The sequence below is a fragment of the Psammomys obesus genome, unplaced genomic scaffold (genome assembly GCF_907164565.1).
Source record: "Psammomys obesus unplaced genomic scaffold, mPsaObe1.curated_primary_1811, whole genome shotgun sequence".
Classification (NCBI taxonomy): domain Eukaryota; kingdom Metazoa; phylum Chordata; class Mammalia; order Rodentia; family Muridae; genus Psammomys; species Psammomys obesus.
In genome coordinates this window covers 317733-339611 of record NW_026596100.1, presented here as the reverse complement: position 1 = coordinate 339611, position 21879 = coordinate 317733, and the positions used below count along the sequence as shown (strand labels likewise).

Genomic DNA, 21879 nt, shown 5'->3' with positions numbered 1-21879 from the left:
CAGCCCCGTAGAAGATATTTTAAACATGTGCTAAAAACAAAGGAACACCATTGAGTACATGCGCTTTAAAACTCATAATAAAAAAGATCAACATTAACCACTCAATAGAAAGACCTGGTAATGGTTTGAAGAGACACCTCACACAGGAGCAGACTTTAGCGGACAGCAGATGCATGACAAGTTGCCCAGGACACTGTTAACAAAGGAAATGTGGACTGAAATTACTATCAGATATTCCTACACACCTGAAGCCTCACAAGTCTCAGCCAGGACAAACAGTCTGGGAGCTGCTGGTGCCCGCCCTGAAAAAAGCTGGTGTTACCCTGTAACGCCGAGCACACACATCACGAGAGGCAGCAATTAAACCGCTACGCTTTGCAGCCTGGAGACATGCTTGATCACAGCACCGAGAGATGCGGCTAAGGCTGCCCGACCAATGTTCAAAACAACCCACGTCAGGAATGAGCTGGTGTGGCCAGCAGTAGGACGGGCGGACTCATAAAACAGAGCCACGTTCAGACAGCAGAGGACAGCTGGCAGGCATTCACTGGGTGATGCTCACCAGCTGATTATGAGCAGGAAGCACATCATCATGTAACAAAACATTATCCCACCCGAAAGCAGGCAAGTCTAAACAACCAAGGGTTGAGAAATACAGACGCGGATGTAGCGAACGTAAGGGAAACAAAGCTTGATAACAGAGACAGGACAGCAGGGACAAGTGGTTACAGCCAGAGAGGGAGGCTGCTTTTTTTTTTTTTTTTTTTTTAAACATGTCATTCTTTAAATACACACCAGTGTTCTATAGATTCTTCTTTAAGAACGCTCAAAAACTGAAGATGGAGATTCCAGATGTGTTCTCTGGGCCCACGGAGCTCCATGACCAGTGACTTCCCTCCTGCTTTGGCAGCAGCAGCAGCAGCAGCAGAGGCTTACGCCACGGCACCTTGAGCACAGAGCACACTCTGCGACAGCTACTTTGCCGCATCATCTCACGTGAGAAGAGCGCCGGAGGCTTGAAGGAGTGTCTGGGATTCTTGTTGCTTTGTTGTTGGTTTTTGGCTCTGTGTTTTTGGCGTTTGGAATACATTGGATTAAAAAAAAATCTTATTATAAATATCTTTGACCCATTCAAGACTAGGGTAGCTTTTAAGGTTGTACATAAAGAAATCAAGCATTTAATTTTAGTGAGATGTTTAATTCCAAATATAAATATATGTAAATAAAATTTCTTAGAAAAAAAATGTTTGCTTGGTATACTTCAAAGAGGGCTGAGGACACGGTGGTGATAAGAGTCGCCTATTCTGCGAATATTTTTAATCTTCTGGAAATGTCAGTTTGTTAAAATGTAAAATGACCAGGTCACTGCCCTCGCTGGGGTGGCCCATGGGGAGTTCTGGGGTACAGGAGGTCCCCTTTGTAGCTCTTGACTGTACAGGAAGCTTTGGTCGTGGCAAACTTACTGGGGACCTGGACATGCCTCCCTCAGCAAACCTCAAGGTTGGCAAACTGGTTTTATATCTTGACCTGGCAGTGTCTGCTGTCACACAGTGATAAAGAGGAGCCCCAGGCCAGTTGCAGGTCGGGAGAGGACAGTGTCCCGGCTGCCAGGCAATGGCTGCAGCAGGTCTGAGGGAGGCAGGAGGTCGGAGCCATGCTGACTCAGCACCGAAGGCCCGGCTAGTCAGCACGCTGTCCAGACTCCTTCCATCTTTCCCCACCTGGATGGCACCACGCTCACATGACGTTCTCCATGACACCCCTCTGATCACACCAGCCAAGCTCACCCCTACCTCGGGCACTGGGAGGGAAATTTCTGGAATTTCCTCCTACCCAGACCATCCCATCTGACCCCTCCTCGGATAGGACTCACCCATCAGAGCCCTGCAGAGGTACACCATGCCCCAGCCAGCCCTGTCCTAGTCAGGCTATGCGATGTGGATGTCCCCTCTCCTAGGTCCCTCTGTCTTTCCAGGACTTTGTCCTTGTACTGTTGTGAGGGGAAGGGAAGGCAGGAGCAAATGCAGTCTTGTATTTCCTGTGAGCTGCGTCTCTTCCTCCTCTCCACTCTCCAAACAGCTCTCTGAGACCTCCTGTCCTTTTTCTCAGAGCTCCCACGGGACTTTGCTGCACGCAGAATCACCACCCAATCCTATTCGGATGACTGAGAACTGATCAAACCCATTTCTTTCTTCCTCCCCGTAGGTCTTATTTTCACTCCACTCCCAATGCCTGTCCTCGGGGAACAACCTGCCTTCCAATCCACTGCAGCTGCTCCAGCCATCTCTCTCCGGGCTCCTCTCAGAGGCCAGTGAGCTATGGTGAAGCTTAAAGACGGCCGCCCAACAGAAGCATGCCTGCGCAGTCCCTAGGGCTCTGCTGGTTCTGTGGATGGAGAGATGGGAGGACTCCTGGCCGGAGGAGGTCAGGGACAACCAGGTCCCCTCAATCTCATTACTCAGTGCCTGAGGGGGGGCGCTTTATTCCCCATGTCACTGTTGCTGGGTGACTTCCCACTGACACCCCTTGTATGATAAAATGAACCTGGTCTGATGGCCCTGTACTGGGCCTCCTCCCTTCCCTTCTCACCAGCCTCTCCACAGGATCCGCCATCTCTCTTGGCTTCTGACTGAATTGTTCTGCTAGGCCTCCAGCTACCTCTAGCAATCTGCTCTAATCTCCTGGATCCTTCTCATTCTCTGGCTCATTCTGTCTTCACCTGAGTCTCCTCTCTCTGTAACCTGTCTATTACTGTCACTGTAAAACTTTTCTCCTCTCCCTGCATTGCCCCTTACGTAGCTTCCCTTTCCTCTCTCTTCTCATGAAAGTTGCTTTTCTCTGTGACTATTTTTGCCACTCAATTAGACAGCACTTTCAAACATGGGCGCTTCCTTCTACTAACTAACTTTACCTTCATTGTTTGGGATGAAAGGCATGTATCACCACGCCTGGACCTAAGCGCGTCTCTATCTGAACCTTGCTCTATACCAGGCTGGCCTTGAACTCAGATCTGCTTGCTTCTGTCTCCTTTTTGTATTCCAGCCAGATCACACAGACCTAAAACATGGTTTTGTTTTGATCCCAGGTGTGGGATGTGGGGCTGATTTAGATGGTCCACAGCAGCAGATTTTTTGCCTCCTGAAGCTCTGAAAGGGGCCCTTTGCCAGCTGCAGAGAGTTTAATTCTGAGGACTCTGGAAAGGGAATAAATGCCAGAGCCCAGAGAGAGAAAAGGAGCTCCAGGAAAGAAGGCTGCTGGTGCCCCCTCATGCTGCTCCTGGTTGCCATTGAGAAGCTGGGTGAGAAGAAGTTGGAGATAGCCTGAATCCAAGATGAGACTTTCCACAACGGTCCTAACCAACAGGAAGGAATTAAAGAGAGCTCTGCTCCCTGTCCCCACTAACCTTCTTCCTCTCCTCCCTGGTTTTGGGTGTTGAGAAATATTGGGGTGGAAAAGGGAGAAAGAGGCATAAGAAACCCAAAATAAAATAGTTTAAAAAGTAACACATACAACCTTTGGATGTGACCTCTTGCCAAAGCAGCCATGTTCTGAATTAACACGCCTCTCTACAACCATCACCATCACCAGAGTAGCAGATGTGAGCAGCTATACCTGGCTTTTACAAGGGGCCTGAACTCAAGCCTTCATATTTGTATAGCAAGATGTCTATCCATGGATCTGTCTCTCTAGCCCCACCTTAGTGTCTGTCACCTCAGCTGTCGTCCCCAGGAAGGCCAACCTTCTCATTTCAGATGCATCTGTTACTGTCCAGGCCCTAATTCAGCTAGACGGGCTCTCCAGCGATCTGCCTGTATTACCTCTCCGGCCGTGAGACTGCAAGTGCATGCCATGACACCTGGCATTCCCGCATGGGATCTGGGAATGGAAGCCAAGTCTTCTTCATGCTGGCAAGGCCTGTGCTCCAGGGTGAACCATCACCCTGGCCCTCTCGCTTTCTCTTTCAAATGACACAAATTTCAAATTTCTCTAGGACTGGACTGGCTTCCAGAATCAAAATTCCTCAGACGTTCACTATGGATTCAGCTTATCTAACTCTTTTACGATCTTGCCAACATTCAAGTGTCTCCCTTCTTCGCCTTCCTAGAAGGCTACACTGTAGCCTTCCTGGGCTCCCCAGACTCAATCAAAGGAAGATTCCTTTTCTGTCTAGAACCCAGGCCCATCTGCCTGGCTGGGGTCAGGGATGCCTCGAATGAGCCCGGGGCCAAATGCTTCCTGCTGTGCACATGTGCCAGCTTCTGCCATCCTGACCAGTTTCCCCTCAGCGTCTTGTGTCATCTTAGCAGAGCGAGGTTTGTTAAAATTACTTTAGTCTTTGGCAGTTTCACACACGTATAGAATGAATTCTGACCACATCCGTCGCTCCACCCTCTCTCGTCCTCCCACACCCTGGCCCATCACCCTCTTCCTCCTACCAAGTCCCCATCCCATTTTAATGCCATTTTGTTGTTTTCCTTTGCGCCTCACTGCGTTTCTGTAGGCTCCCCCATATGGGAATGGGCGTGAGGCTTTCCATGAGCAAACTCACCCGTGACTACCGCACTGAAGACAATACTTCCTTTCCCCTAGCAGGCCCTGCACTGCCATGCAGCAGACATCCACGTGTCCCTCCCATCAATGGCTGGATGTTTCACGGCTCAGTTTTCTACAGCAACTGCAGCGGCTGTGAGCACAAGTGCCATCTCCATGCCATGCCATGCCCTGAACAGGGATGTTTCACTGTGGTTCTGGACCTCTTATGTTCTTTCCACCCCTCAGTAGAGGCAGGTTTTCATTTAGGGAATCTTCCAGGCAAGTTAGGAACATCTTCCTGAACTGCCTGGGCCTTCCACCCTGAGGAGCAGGACAGGCCTTTAAGACAGGCTGAGCCGCCCTAAGCCACACACCCAAAAATCCCACAAGTCAGAAGCTTTTCTGAACAGAGACACAGTAAGTGGAAAACTCAATCCCACAGAACTTTACACACAAGAAACCTATTTTACAGTTTTGTACAAAATTACTTTCTGGCTGTGTTTGTGGGGTATGTGCATTTAGATTTAGATTCCATCCCAAGACAGCTCTTTACCTGTATGAGAATAATTCTGAAATCTGAACTCCAAAGTGCCCTAGTCCTAGGTATTTTGGATAAGGGCCACTTAACCTCTCCTGTCCTCCAGGCTGCACACGCACAGGATGCACACTGACGAGGAACCGTGCCTCTCCTGCCCATCCCTCTGCTCTGGAGGCCTCAGGTGGCATTTGCCAGATTCACACTAAACCCACTTTCATCCCAGAATACTCTCAAAACATGCTGTGCACAGCTCCTCTGAAGGGCAAGCAAGCTTACACCACCAATGTCTGTTAGATGATATCATTAGATCATTTATACACACACACACAGAGACAGAGACAGATGACAGACAGACAGACAGACAGACAGAGAGAAGCTCTATGTACTGTCCTTCTGTAACTCCCACCGAAATACCCAGTTTTCTGGGAATTAGAGAAGAGCAAAGCCCTTTGGGATTAGAGTAAAATGAGGTCAGGCTTGGAATAAGGTCTGAGACCTGGAGATTTGGCTCACTCCCTGGAAGAGTCATGCCAGCAGGCAGAATCTGGAGCAGCCAGATTGGCTAGCCAACTGATTGATTCTCCTGCCACACAGAGCTCTCTACAAGTGGATGCCCACTGGGTTCTCAGGCCCTGTCACTTGCCAGACTATTTCTGTCTCAGGGAGACACACATACTCTGGACAAAGACCAACACAGCAGGCTTCCCCCTTTCTTCTTTTAGAGTTGTTTTTCCGGGTGGTGGTGGTGCATGCGTGCTTGTGTGTATGTGTGTGTGTCTCGGAGAACCAAACTCTGTGTCTCAAATAAACTAGGAGAGTGCTTTAAGTGCTGGCTTTGAACAATATTATCCTGTATTTCTCTTATACCCTGTGTGTGTCAGGATGGCCAACTTAATCATTTCACTCAGTTTGCTGGCAAAATGTCAGTCGATAATATGCATACTATTTACTACTATGGTTTTTTTCATCTAAGTCAAAATTTTATGTGCCTAAAATTCCATTGATATCATTATAGACTCACATGCACTTACAAGAAATAATATGCTAAGGTGGTTAGAGATGGTTCGGTCAGAAAGGATTGCCTGCGCAAGAATGGGGCCTGTGCTGGATCCCCACACCTATGTGAAAAGGAAGGAAAAGGGTGGTTGCGGCAGTGTGTACCTCTAAGTCCAGCACTGGGCAGGCAGGCAGAGGGAGACCCCAGATCCCAGATGAGTTAAACTGGTGAGAAATCTTTTTAATACAAAACAAGTTAGGAGGCTGGAGAGATGGCTCACTTAAGAGCACTGGCTGCTTTTCCCAGGCTTCCTGAGTTCAATTTCCAGCAACCACATGGTAGCTCACAACCATCTATAATGTGAACTGATGCCCTCTTCTGGCGTGCAGGTGTAAATGCAGATCGAGCACTCAAATACATAAAATCTTTTTAAGAAAAGAAAGAAAACAAGCCAGTGAGTGACTGAAGAAGACACTCCATCTTGGTGTCTGTCCCCCCCCACACACACACACACACATACACACATCACTATCTTAAGGCAGCGGTAATCTTCTGTATTCCCAGAAGGAGCAGTCATCAGGCTGAGGATTACAAGTTCAAGGCCATCCTGAGCTGCATAGTGGAATTCTATAAGGGAGGGGCGTTGGGCAGCAAGATGGCTCAGTGGGTAAAGGTGTCTGCTGCCAAACCTGACGGTCTGAATTCCATCTCTGGAGGGCTGAAGGGGAGAACAAATCCCCTCACATAATCCTCTGACCTCCACGAGTGCATCCTTGCCCTCCACCCTAAGTAAATAAAGAGAAGAAGAAGAGGAGGAGGAAGAAGGTGATGACAGTGTGGTGGCACAAATCCATTATCTCGGGAGACAGAGGCAGGAAGGTGAGTTCAAGGTCATCATTAGCTACATAGTCAGTTAAGGCCAGCCTAGGCTACAGGAAACCCTGTCTCACAAAAAAAAAAAAAAAAGCTACATTTTTCAAACTATCCCATAAGATTGCAAACAAAATTTAACACTGATGTGATTTTTTATTTTTTTTTATGTACATTGGTGTTTGTCTGCATGTGTGTCAGATCCCCTGGAACAAGAGTTACAGACAGTTGTGAGCTGCCACGTGGGTGCTGGGAATTGGACCTGGGTCCTCTGGAAGAACAGTCAGTGCTCTTAACCACTGAGACATCTCTCCAGCTCCCACTGTGTTCTTAACCAAACTGTCCAGGTCTACTTATAGTCTCTTGTTTTTATAGTGTGTACTCATTTCCTCCAAATTGAAACATTTCATCTTGAAAGGAGGCTCTTTTAAGACTCATGAAGTAAATAAACAACTTCTAAGTGTCAAAGGAACTTTCATTCTCCAGGTCCAGTTGTCTGGGAGGCTAAGTTCCTCCTGCTAACCTAGGCCTATTCCAAAAAGCTTCTAGCCTCGGTACAAGCTAACCTGGGCCTAGAATGTTTTCAGCCTCTGAGGCTTACTGCTTAGTAAGCTCACGCTTTCTTGTTCTTACTGGCTCTAAAGCTGGCTGCTTCAACTCAACTGTTCTGGCTCAAACTCCTCGCCCAGGTGACTTACTCAATTTGCCATCTCTCTTGGCCCCTGGATTGTTCTGGTTGGCCTCAAACTAACTCCAGCCATCTGCTCTAATCTTCTGGCTCCTTCTCATTCTTGTTCTGTCTCATCCAATTTCTCTCTGTAACCTGTCTCTCTACTACTGTCCAAGTAAAACTGTCTCCTCGCTCTCTGTATTGCTCCTTAAGCAGCTTCCTTTTCCCCTCTTCTCATGAGTGTGGGCATATCCTATGCTGTCAAGTCTTTCTCTGATTTGTCACTGTTTCTGCTACTCAGTTAGACATCACTTTCAAACATGGGTGCTTCCTTCTACAAACTAAGTTTACATTCATTGCTTGGGATTAAAGGTGTGCCACCACACCTGAACCTAAAGTTTTTTTTGGTTTTTGGTTTTTTTTAAACTGAAACTTGCTCCATACCAGGCTGGCCTTGAACTCAGATCTGTTTGCCTCTGTGTCCTGGATTAAAGGTGTGTTTGTATCCCAGCCAGATCACACAGACCTAGAAGGTCTTTGGATGTGATCTCTTACCAGAATAGCCATGTCCTGAATTAACGTTCCTCTACACGTAAGTCTCAGAAAGTCCCTGAAACCACCCAGGTATGCAAGGCCTATCCTCCCCCAAGGGTAGTAAGGACATCTGAGGAGACTCAGAGCAGCCAAGCTGCCTGGACTAGCCATTTGACCTGAGCTGCATGCAAGTCACAGTGTGCTCCCGGGTTCCAGCTTTCTTGAGTCCATGCTTGTGTGGGTTTTCAGTGAAGAAGCTGCCTTTGAGTCATCCTTGCCCCTATAACTAACCCCTCAGCATTACTCCTGTAACCCCAATAAAGCCATTGGTTCACCAGACTGGGTATGGTGGTAGCGTTCCTTCGGCCTGCCATCAATTCTCTACGTGACGTGTTCAGGGTTCCTCAGGAATAGTGTCACAGAACAGTGTGCATGTATCAAGTTCCATAGTTTCACCTCTTGCTTTAATAGTTCCACTCAGGTGGGCTTTCTACAACCAGAACAACCCTCTCCTTCACGGCCACGAAACGTTTTTTTTTTTCTTATTTAAAATGTGACAAATGGAATCATACACAGTGAAATGTTTGGAATTGGATTCTCCTCTGGCTTAGATTTGGAACGTCTCCCAAAGGAGATCCTTGTGTTAAGGCCTGAGATCCACATTACTGATTTTGGAGGTGGTGTCCACTCTAGGTGAGACCTCCTGAGAGAGGATTAAGAAGCTTGGGTCTCTCTCATCCCCACAAACATGAGGTGATTGTGTTACTTTGCCACACACTCCCACTCTAAAGCATCATCACAGGCCCAAAGCTGAGGGGCCAACCAACCACAGACTGAACTCCCCAAAGCTGAGAGTTAAAATAAGCCTTTCCTCCCTGTAAACTGACTTGTGTTAGGCATTTGTTATAGCAATGAAGAGCTCTCTCACTCAGCTCGATTCTGTAAAGATTCATCTAACTTGCAGTCTGTCTGCTTTTATAACTGAGCAGTAGTCCACAGAGTGAGTACATCACAATCTGTTTAGCCAGACAGTTGCTCAAGGACATCGGGGCTAACTGCAGTTTGGAGAGTTTGGAGCTGTTACCCCAAAAATCCCAGGAAGATTCATGCATAGGTTTTGTCTGAACACAAATTTCAGCTCTCTGTGGCGTGGTTGCTTTGTTAGATGGAAATTGCAGGTTTGGTTTCCCCAGGAGACTTGTTTAGTGCTTCAACAAAACACCGTGACCAAAAAGCAAGATGGAGAGGAAAGGGTTTTTTTTCAGCTTACACTTCTGTTCATCACTGAAGAAAGTCAGGACAGGAACTCAAGCAGGGTAGGAACCTTGAGGCAGGAGCTGATGCAGAAGCCATGGAGGAGTGCTGCTTACTGGCTTGCTCCCCATGGCTTGCTTGCTCAGCCTGCTTTCTTATAGAACCCAGGACCACCAGCCCAGGGATGGCCCCACCCACCATGGGCTGGGCCCTCCCCCACTGATCACTAATTGAGAAAATGCCTTACAGCTGGATCTCATGGAGGCATTTCCTCAACTGGGGCTCCTTCCTTTCGCTGACTTTGAACTTATGTTGACACACAAAAACCCGCCTGTACAAGCCTGCTAAACTGCTTCATGGTTTGGCTCTGCTTGCTAGCTCTGTTTTCCCCTCACACCAGGCCTGCACCAGTGCCCTGCTATATCCTTGCTAACACTATATTAATTACTATCGTTAGTCAGCATTAATATTAAATATGATGGTGCCTGTGGGCAGGTGCACACACAGCTCAGTGTTTGTGGAGGCCAAAGAACAGCTTTCGAGAGCTGGTTATCTCCTTCCACAAAGGGTTCCAAGGACGGACTCAGATTTTCACAGCGTGTTTTAATTTGCTGAGTCATCTTGCCAGCCTCTCACCAACACTGGGGACTAGCTCTGTTTTCACTTAGCCATTCTGAAAGGTCAATAATGAAGTAGAACATCTCTTCATCTTTGTTCTTCAGCTTCGTATCCTTTTACCCATTTTCAGTTGGGAGCTTTGCCCTTCACATGTCGAGTTCTGAGGGTTCTCTCTAGTCCACGCGCCAATTCTTGTAGGTTAGCTCCAGGATGCTGTGACTCAGCTCAGCAAATAACTTAACGGGGATGATTCGGCCTTGTTCATAGTTTCAGAGGTCTTAGTCCATCACAGCAAGGGCAGTGTGGCAGAGTAGGAGAGTTCACATCCTGCCAGCAGGAGGGAAGGAAAGAGGGAGCAAGGCAGAGAGAAGAGACACAGAGAGAGAGAACAAGACAGAGAGGAAGCACAGAGAGAGAGATCGAGACAGAGGAGACAGAAAGAGAGAGAGACAGTGTGTGAGAGAGAAAGAATGCTGGAGACTCTGCCTCCTTCCCCTCGTCTAGGCACCCTGCCTGTGGTTCTGCAAGTCTTCCCTGCTTGGTCAGTGCTCTGGAAATGCCCTCACAGACAGCTTTACCGGCTGCCTTGGCACTCCTCAATCCATCACAGTCAAGATTACCCATCACTCCACACTGCAGTTACTGGCACAATTGGCCACCCTAGCGTTTTACAGGGCCTGGGGACCCAGGCTCCGGTCCTCTGGCTTGCACAGGAAGTGCTCTTACCCTCAGGCCATCTCCTTGGCCCTGAAATCTTGTTTTTGCTTACCCAATCCCTGCTAAGATAGCAACAGAAACTTCGTTTAAACTTAGAAATCACTTCGGAGAAAACAGACTTTTAACATACTGAGCCTACCAATGGGTGAACACAGTTAAGTTCCTTCATGTTTTTCAAGCCTTATTTGATTTTTCATGAGCATTTTGCAGTTTTCAGCACACACATCCTGTATGTAGCTAATATTCCATTTTGGGGGAATAATTATAAAAGGTATTGTTTTAAATTTCAGTTTCTGCATACTGAGTATTAACAAACAGAAATGTACTTGAGTCTTCTGTGTCTTGTATCCTACTACCTTGCTGGACCTATTTATTAGACATAAGAACTTTCCAGTATGTTTCTTATAATTTTTCCCTGTGGATAATGGTATCATAAACATAAGCCACCATTAAAATTTTTCTAGTAAGTTTTATATCGTGATCATAAATGGATTGACTAGTATCAACTATCACAGGAGGATGAAATTCTAAGAATTAAAATAATTTAATTCTTGTTTTTGTTTTTGTTTTTTGAGATGGGGTTTCTCGGTGGAACGGCCCTGGCTGTCTGGAACTGTAGACCAGGCTGGCCTTGAACTCACAGAGATCCACCTGCCTCTGCCTCCTTAGTGCTGGGATTAAAGATGTATGCCCCTACCACCTGGCCAAAATTTTTAATTTTAGCTAAAGCGGTGTTATTTTTCAGAAGGCTACTGCTCTTTCTCTCTCGGTCTCTCTGTCTCTGTTTCTCTGCCTCTTTGTGTCCGTGTCTCTGTCTCTTCAGTCTCTCTTCTTTTTCTTCTTCAAAGGGAGAAAGCAAATATAAAGATATGTGTTCAAGCCAGGCCTAGTGGCTCCTGCTTATAATCTCAGCTACTCAGGAAGGGGAGCCAGGAGAATAATGAGTGCAAGGCCTGCCTTAGCTACAGAGTGAGTTCAAAGCTAATTCAGTCAATTTAGAGAGGCTCACAGTTTGTTTAGCCTTCAGCAGGCCTAGCACGCACATGCTCTAAATTCAATCTCTAGTTCCACTAAAACAGATAAATAAAAGGTGTTTTTAAGACTTGATGGAAGGATGAAGAGCTGGCTCACCGGGGAGAGCACACTCCCATATCAAATCTGGAAGCCCGGCCTGCACACACCTGTCATGACAGGCCAGCCTGTCTGTAAGCCCAGCACTTGAGCGGTGAGGAGGCCTACCAAGGGCAGGCCAGCTCACTCTGCCAGCGGAACTGGCCCAGCAAACAGCCCGATTCAGTGTGTAAAGTCCAGGAAAACACCCGCCATCAACTTCTCACCTCCGCATGCACTCGCACACATGTAAACAAGTATACACATATGTATGACGTGTATACACACCACAGACACTAGCAAAAAACAAACAAACACCTTACTGGCCTGAGGCTTCCACAGAACATTCTCTAGGCCATAAAACAACCTCAGGAAACTCACCCAGAGCTGGCAAGGTGACTTTCTTGGTAAAGATGCTTGCCACCACGTCTGACGACCTGAGTTCGATCCCCAGGACCCATGTGGGGGACCCAATCACCAGAAATTGCCTCTGACCTCTACAAGCATGCCACAGCAGGCAGATTCATCAATTTCTTTTTAAGAAATAAAAATAAACTCGAGTTTCTCACCGACCTAGGCAGAGGTTTGAATGAGAACTACAAAGGTTATCTATCCCACACTTCAAACACCTATGGCATCCGGAAAAGCTGGATTCGGACCTCACTGAGACCAAAGAAACGAAGCAGAGAGGCTGGTGTGCCAGCTGGGATGGGAGGCCCCGAGGCTCCCACATCCTGTGGGGAGAACTGGTTGTGAGTGAATTTCTAGTTGACAGTGAGATGGCTGGGTCGTTGGGCAGCTCATCTTAGCTGGGCATGTACAGCGCAGGGCACCCATCAGAATGTCTGCCCAGAACACCCCTGAGCCCACGCTGGCACTGAGAGGCGGCAGCGATCCTGCTTGATCTGCAGACTATGCCGATCTGAATCTGTCCCTCATCAGGAGCCGACCCCCTCCTCATCTTGTATTGGTCACGTCTCTTCTGTGGACCATGAGCCCCTTGTCAGACGTGGGGAACTAGAAACACAGAGATGGCCTGGCAGCTCTGTGCTTCTGCACAGACCAATCGGAACATCAGGTGGGTTAACACCTTCTCATCCCTCTGTTTCCTAAAATTAATCTCAGTTACATTTCAGCTCCTTGTAGCAAACAGCGTCCTAGCCCATTCAGCTTGAACTCGATTTCTGCTTCAATTCCAGTCTGTCAGAGCGCAGGTGCACTCGCACTTGGGGACTTTCTCTGTCGAAGCTCCTCCTTCCCAGCAGGAGGTGTCCGATGAAGGCGCCTCTTTCAGCAAGGCTGGCTGTGCCCACCTACCACCCAACGCAGGAAACACCAGCCAAAAGGCTGCCTCAGGATTACAATAAAGAAGGATTATATCTGAACCAAGTTTGGAGATTTTAAAGACTTGTCCAGACGCCAGAAAAACAAGCGATTAGGTGGAGTTTTCACAGGCGCAATGTGATACAGCGTGTTTGGAAACACAGTGAAGCATGAGTGATTTTCCAAATGCCACTTTAAGGACGTTTGCGAGATCCATTTTCAATGCTTATTTGATTTAGGTTTAATCATATTGAGATATCAAAATCAGAAGCATGCTGTAGCTGTCTTTATGAAAACCAATGATGGGAATTTTCAATGCTTATTTAATTTGGTTTAATCATATTTAGATATCAAAACCAGAAGCATGCTGTAGCTGTCTTTATGAAAACCGACTATGGGAATTCCTGAGAGTTCAGAGCCAAGGGACTAGAGGCAAAAACAAGTTTGCAACAATAGAGCCTCATTAGGGATTTGCCTTCCCAGGGCTTAAGTTACACACAATCAATTAAATCCAAACGTATCAGATGGAAAATTCCAGAAATAAACAATTCATTACATTTTAAGCAGCATGCATATATTATATTATTACAATCTGTTCTATTTTATTAGATGCTGATCTTACCGTTCACTACTATGCCTGATGCATGAAATTGCATAGAAAGAAAAACATCATAGCGTACATAGGGTACGGTGTAATCTATGGTTTCAGATATCTGCTGTAGAGTGGAGTGGGATCCGTCACAGGACAGCGGGACTAACGCAGAACTTTCTGCGGGAGCGTTTCAAAATCGGCCAGCTTAGCAGGCTAGATAAAGTCATCAAGCCTCTATCGCACCTCTACTTGCTACGGTTTGATTCCGGGCTTTAAGTGGGTTCCTCAAGGCTCAGAGCTAGAAGCATGGTGGAAGAATGGAGGTCACGGTGGGGACTACCCTCAGAAAGGATCAGTGTAGCACTTCACATAGTTCCTGCAGGAAAGGGTTATTGTGGGCTGGGGGGATGGCTCAGTGGTTAAGAGCGCTGGCCGTTCTCACAGAGGTCCTGAGTTCAATTCCCAGCAACCACATGGTGCCTCTCAAGCAGCTATAATGACATCTGGTGCCCTCCTCTGGCGTGCAGGCAAACATGCAGGCAGAATACTATATACATAACAAATAAATAAATGTTTTTAAAGATGGGTTGTTGTAAAAAGAGAGGCACTGGCCAAGTGATCGATTCTACAGATAATCTCCATCTCCCTTCTACTTCTCCACCATGCTGTACTATAACGCAGTCACCAGTGCTCCAATATTGAAACTCTAGGCAAAACGCAACGAACTTCTTTTCTTTACAAAAACCCAGCGTGGGTGTTCCGATCAAACAGTTAGAAAAAGGACTAAGACATAGGGTCAAGGAAGTCCCATAAGCCATTGCCAGTGTGATTAACATGTATCACACCCAGATATTGTATCAGAATAACAACGTTTTACAGACTGGACCACATCCTTAGCTTCAAATCTTAAACATGTGGGAAATATCAAGGCTCCTCATGTGCACTTGCCCATGAAAGTATTGCTTAAATTATATTGGTTGTAATGTTAATAAGAAGAAAAAGGTAAAACAATCCAGTGTGACAATATAGAGCTATACATGCAGTTGTGCTGGACATAGGGATTTGGTTTCACAGTCATCATTGCAGGAGCCATCAGGTTTACATCGTCTCCTGTAATTCCACTCTGGTAGAATACTACCACACTGACTAACACGAGTGAGGGGCCAACAGTTAAACCAGTATACAGAAAGCACAGACATAAGCAAAGGCGTAATTCTATTTTAGTCAGGGACATTTGGGGTGAGAGATGTGAAACACACGTGTGCGCGCGCGCGCACACACACACACACACACACACATATCTGAAATGTGCCTTACCTAATATCTGAGAGGTCACATTTGTTCCCAGCAATCGCCATCACAATGTTTTCGGGGCCGTGCTCTTTCAGCTCCTTAACCCATTTTTTCAAGGTATGAAATGACTCCTAACCAGAAAATAAGATGCATCAGTGAAAAGACCTGTCGATACATCTCACACAAGTAAAGATTTGCACCCTGTGTAATTCAACGAGAAAAAAATGTCTATGGGGACACTTAGCTAACATTAGTTAAGATGCCTCTTTCAAAGTTTGAGGAAGTTAAAGATCACATTAGTAGGCTTCTTCTGTAAATACCATGACTGGAAATAACAGCCTCTACTCTGCAGGAACCAGGGTATCAGGAGCAAGTGGACACTGGTGCTCACTTCGGGAGAAAAATGCTTGCTTAGGTCCTGCTCGCCCTTCACTCCTAACCTTCCTCTAGGGCGGAGGCCAGCGTGGTGGAAGTGGTCAGAACTCATGGGCTATAACAGCAATGAATCAGCTAACAGTCAACATTCCAGAGGGATTGGGGGGCAGAATAGATGCCATCAAATCAATGAATATACCTCAAAATACATTCCTGTTAATCTGATCTGCAGGAGACACATTCCAAGTTTCTGAGTGGACATCTGAAACTGGCTTGGAAACCAACCCAGAAACAATGTGCCTCTGTCCCCTGAGGGCCTATGCACAGGTTAAGCAAACAGGCAGAGTAAGATACTAACAGTAACAAAGCAGAATAATCACGATTAAACAACACGTTATTTTAAATGTTTGACTTGTTTCTGGAATGTTAATAGTTTTGGATAGTTGACCTTGGATAACTGGGACTACAGAAAATCAAAGCACAGATAAGTGGGATGTCTGCCTACAAGCACAGACATTTATTTACCTTTTATATACAAAAATATTATCTCTGACCTTTGAATGGTGCGACAGAACCACTAACAGAAAATAACCTATAATGATAAAATATGCAGAACTTAAAATAATCTCAAGGAGAGTGCTAACAGGGGTAGAGAGACAGCGCAGCAGTTGAAAACGCTTGTTGCTCTTCTGAGACCAGAGTTTGGTTCCCAGCACCCACCTGGTGACTCCAGTTCCAAAGGATCCAACGCCCTCCTCTGACGTCTGTGGGAACCAGGCACACAGAGTGTACAATATACATGCAGGCAAAACATCCATACACACAGAATAAAATAAACAGATGTAAAAAATAAAAAGCTTTAAAATGAATGCTTGGGTTGAAGAGATGGCTCAGAGGTTAAGAGCACTGGCTGCTCTTCCAAAGGTCCTGAGTTCAATTCCCAGCAACCACAGGGTGGCTCATAACCATCTATTATGAGGTCTGGTGCCCTCTTCTGGTGTGCAGGCAGAATAAATAATAAATAAATAAATCTTAAAAAAAAATAAAACATGAAATAAGTGCTTATTGCTTTTGTCAATGAGAAGACAAATCAAAGCTGCCTTGTGAGTCAAACACACTGGACACACAGCTTTCACTGTGCTTGCCCACGGCCCCCCACACTGCCAAGGGGCCCAGGGTGCTGGCTCACTTGTGGGACAGCCGCCACACGTGGCATCTGGAGTGGGAAGACATTCTTACCTGTTTAGTGATGTCATACACTATGACAGCCGCGGCTGACCCTCGATAGTACATGGGGGCCAGCGAGTGGAACTGTTAAAGAGCAAGCGACAGTTTTAGGCCACAGGGAACAAACAGATTTTAAACAATCCCAAGCCACACGTTAAAATTTTATGTTGTGCCATCCCCGAAGGAGCTAGTCTAAATTCCTCCGGACTTCCCCAGGACTTGCATTAAATAATAAATTTCACTCCCCAACCAAACACATACTTGTGGTCTATGGACCATGAAATCTCCTCTTGGCCAAAGCCAGATACGGATCATATCTTAAATGTCGCCGTCCTCTGAATTTTCTTTTCTCTATTGACCTAGGACAGTCTCGTTAGATTTTGCAGTGGTAAGGGAAAGGTATATTCCTATGAAAGGTGAGGACACCCGACCCTTGCAGGGCCACTGGGAAGGAGCAGGCCCCGTGCCCTAAGACGCAGCTGGCTGCTAGCTCTGTCAGGCTCACTGCCCACACCAAGGTCAGCCGGCAGTGGCTCCTTAGATGAGCTTCGTCCTCCACACTGGAAATGTTCAGTATCACTGCCTTCTGGAATCTCTTGTCCTCAAATAAGATGGATTATTCTCTGGATGTACACATTACATGAATGTTTTGAAGGAGGGGCTAGTTTTAATTTATTTTTTTTTTTAATTCAAAAACAGTTCTTGGGAAGGGCTAGTAAGTGAAAGAGAGTTCAACGGGGAAATGGAGAAATGATTATATAAGGAACTACTACAAGTTACCAGTAAATATTTAATACTTAATTAACAAAGAGGATGAACTAAAAATGATGAGCTACTTATTAATTTAATAAGCATTAAGAGGCTTTCGGCTCCGTGTTGGGTCTAAGGAGGGAGACGCTCTCATCTCCCACGTGGGGATGGCAATCAGTGCTTCCCCACAAAGCCACTGGGAAAGATGCATCAGCGCTAACATGTGCATACCCTCTGACCCCGAAGTCCATTTCCAGGAAATAGATCTAGCGTGACCACCGGGCACAGGAAGACATTCCCCTATGTGGTAATGGAGGTAAAGAGATCGAAAGGCATGCATGCTCCTCGTAGCACCGCGCGTGTCCTGGACTGTCCACACAGCTCCTGCTCGTCAATGCGCTGACATTTACCAGTGAAGATCATGGGATGTCAGGGGGAAGTCATGGGTCATGGGGTTGGATGAGGTCATGAAGGTGGGGTCTCATGGTGGGATTAGTCTTACATTACTCCTCCATATACAGTATGTGAGGAGACAGAAAGAAGGAGGTTGTCTGAGAACCAGGAACAGGGCCTTCACAAGACATTAAATCCGCCAGTACCGCAATCTACCTCAAAACAGGGAGAAAGAAAAGTCTGCTTTTTAAACCACCTGCTCTGCAGCACTCTGTTGTAGCTGAGGCTGACTGAAGCCTACGTGTGGGGGGGAATGTTCCACAACCATTGAAATGAAGAGAATTTTTATTTTAAAGAAAAACATCCTTTTGACAAGGCATTAAGTGAAAGGTGTCTAAAGGCAGTAGAGATGAGAGAACTTAGCGTAAAAAAGTGGACACCAATGAACAAGCGAATACTAGGTCGTCCTCAAAATGTTAGAGGTAGGATTTCCAATCATTTTTACATGTAAAAGGCTGTGCCATAAAAATTTCACGATAATCTTAAGTGAGATGATTTCAGGTTGAATTAAAAATCAAAGCCGGTGGGATGGCTCAGCGGTCAAGGGCACTTGCCACCATGCCTGAAGACCTGCCTTTAATCCCAGGAACCACAGGGTAGAAGGAGAGAGTCAAATCCTACAAGCTGTCCTTCTGACTAGTATTTGTGTGGTGGGGCTTGGCTACATGCTACTTTTATTAGGACAGAAAGAGGAGAGAGGGAAGAGCGGAAAGATGGAAGATGTAGTTTTTCTGGCAAACAGCAAAACTGTTCTCCATCTTTCTATTTCCCGCATGGCACTTTTCATCAGGATGCTCAAGAGGACCAAGCGTGGAGCCAGGACGCCGCCTTGGAAGGAGGACCACCCAGGACTTTGGTGGTTTTTCAGCAAGGTGCGCGAGGGAGAGCCGGGCTTACGGCTGAACTGAGATGCGCCCCTCTTTCCTCTGCCCACAAGCACCACTCCAGTCTCACAGCACAAGGCGCCACCCACGCCCTCTCACCGGCACAGAGCTCCCCCGTGTCTGCCATAACCCAAGGATTCTCCTCCAGCCCACCCTTGGCAACGCACTTCCCGCAAATCAAAACCAGTCAGGATTTCTGTTCAGGGGCGGAAGAGCAAGGCCTGGCTCTGCTGAAGGTGGACGGCATAGAAAGCTGCCTCCCAGCCAACCTGTTTCCAAAACAACCTCCGCTCAACAGTACAAACCTCACTTCCCAGAAGTCAGACCCCGACTTCCCTTTGGGCTCTGACGCCAAAAGCTGCCTCTCAAAAGAGCCAATAGCTTGCGGGTCTCATGAATTATTGAAAAGCCTCAGTAAGCAATGCATTAAATGTTCCTCCCTTCTCCACAGAGGAATCGCTCTGAAATAAATCTGTCGGTGAAGCCACTTAAAGGACTTTACTGCTGGAGACTCGGGGGTTTTAGTAATTAGAAGTTAACGTCTCAATAAAGCATCGATCAAAGGGTAATACTTGCGAAGGACAAAGAGATAAGTCATTTCCAGCTTACAATCCATATCCGTTATCCCATACAAGTAGGACACGAGGGCACACACTCAGCCACAGACTGGTGTGATAGAATTTCCAAGAGGTCAGAATTAATATCGATGGGAATAACACAGAAGATTCTCCCAGAAATAAAGGTCACTATTGCAGGAGGTTGATAAAAGCTTTCTTGATCAAAACCTCATTTTGAAAGGCTATTTTAAAATCAACACAGCAGACGCCAATTCGAGCTCTTCACAAAGTACCCAACAAAATATATAGACTTAAAATTTCAGTGTTCAGATAATTCCCTCTTAGGAGCCCACAGAAAATTCTGGAAAGCCAATTTATCTCTTCAAAGACAAATTGCACAGATGGTTACCTATGTTCTTTGGGCATGTGACTTTTTTAAAGATTTCATTTTTATTCTTTGCGTGTGTGTGTGTGTGTGTGTGTGTGTGTGTGTGTGTGTGTATGTACTCCCTCATACGAACACTGGACCACTTTTCACTGCTGAGCTATCTCACTGGCCCTGACTATTTGTTTTTTTTATGGTCATCTATATCATAAGAGAGAAAGGAAGGACCTTCAAGCATGTTGAACTCGGGCTTCTCAGCTTTTGTGGATGAATGACATAGTCAGCTTTCCATCGCTCTAAAAAGGTACCTGAGATAATCAATTCAGAGACAGGGTTATTTTATCTCAGAGTTTTGGGTTGGTCAGGTTTAGCCTGGAGTGAGGAGCAGGAGCAAGACCACTCCACTTAATGAGGAGTCATAGAACAAGGGAAGTGGAAGTTAGCAGGACTCCACAAAGTCCCTTCAATGGCATCACCCAATGACAAAAAGACCTCCTAAAGTCCCCCCCCCCCACCTTCCAAGAGCTCCACTGTGAGGATAAAACATTTAACACACGGGCCTTCAAGATTCAAGCTCTAGGGAGATATGATCTTTCTGGAAAGCAACTAGTCACTGCATTTCTTTTTATCTTTTTTTTTTTTCAACATAATATTTTTATTGATCATTTGGGAATTTCATACAATGCACCCCAATCATACTTACTTCCCATTCCTCCAAGGTCTACCATCCTACCCTGTGCCCTCCCCCAATAAGAAACTTAAAAAAGAAGAAGAGAGAAAAAAAAAAAACCACACAGGAATATATGTGATGCCCATATATTCTTTGAACATGGTTAAACACCCAGTGGCCAGTCCCTTGAAGGACACTGAGTCTATCCCCACCCTGCCAGAAGCCATCAGCTGTGGAGAGCTGCACTTTAGCATCTTTATCTTTTCAAGGACTCTCTTCAATAGCTTCCTGTCTGGACTGTTTCTTTGGACGGGGAGGGGAAAGAGGTTGTCACAGAAGCCTTCAATGTCTCTCATTCTGGAGTATGAGTCTGCGGTCACAGATACTACTGCAAAAGAAGCTTTCTTGCCTGTAACAGCCAAAGTCAGCACAGATCACAGACATCATCAGCATGGCCCCTGAATGCAGCACGGAACATGTGGGTCTTTTGAGGAAGTCCAATCTGCCTAGACCACCCTAGACATCATGTGGTTGCTCAGAACCAGAGCTCCAGGCTGCTGCATACCACCGCATCCTCCCTACTCGGCAACAAGGTAGACACTATTTCTAAAGCCTTACAAATGTCCAGGGTCTTTGATATGATCCCACCTCTTAGCGTAATAATGACGACAGTCACAAAAACCACCAGAACTCTTTCCAGTTACGCTGACTCAAACACAGTCTCAATGTCTAATCATTAGGGAATAGAGACCTAGATTTTGGTTTAGTCCTACAAGATACGGGACTATAACTAAATTCAAGGTCTTAAAAAATAGCAAATGGTACAGGTACAATCGGCCATGGTGTTATCTGAAGGAATGTGAAGAACAAATAGCCACAAGGTGCTGTTTGGGGGAAAAGGTTTCCTGATAAAATAAATTTGAGGGACACTACACATTCCCAGAGGCTGAGGAAGTATTACCAGTCCACCAAAAATTACAAATACTTCTGGAGGAAGGAAATCTATTTATTTTGGTTTTAACTTAAAAAAAAAAAATCCTATCATTTTAAAACCCTTTTCTACTATTTGTTAGCTAATAGGAAACTATTGTTAAAATAATGGACCTGAGAACAACAGGAAGAGAACAGAACTCCTGAGGCCTGGCCTGGTTTGGTCTTGGTTTTCATATTTTTTTAAAATGGCAATGGAGGTAAGGATAGTGTTAGAACTGGCAGCTAAGGGCACAATGGTACACTCCTGTAACTCCAGCACTGGGGGAGGCAGAGGCAGGTGGATCTCAGTGAGTTTGAGGTCAGCCTGGTCTACAAATCAAGTCCAGGACAGCCAAGGCTACACAGAGAAACCCTGTCTCGAAATACCCCTCCCCCCCCCCCAAAAAAAGAAGAGAAATGGCAGTTGAAGGTTTTTTAAAAGAAAGAAAGAAGGAAGGAAGGAAGGGAAGGAGGGAGGGAGGGAGGGAGGGAGGGAGGGAAGAGAAAGAAAGAAAGAAAGAAAGAAAGAAAGAAAGAAAGAAAGAAAGAAAGAAAGA

General features: G+C 46.1%; 1 protein-coding gene across 1 annotated transcript in view; it reads right to left on the bottom strand.

The window, feature by feature from the left end:
• The window catches only part of Rab31 (RAB31, member RAS oncogene family), a 115651-nt gene that overhangs the window by 23722 nt on the left and 70050 nt on the right, over nucleotides 1-21879 (bottom strand). The window contains exons 4-5 of the mRNA XM_055628373.1: nucleotides 16664-16735; nucleotides 15074-15180 (exon numbers count right to left, since the gene is read on the bottom strand). Of these exons, the coding sequence (XP_055484348.1) occupies nucleotides 15074-15180; nucleotides 16664-16735 (179 nt within the window). The remainder of the gene's footprint in view (nucleotides 1-15073; nucleotides 15181-16663; nucleotides 16736-21879) is intronic.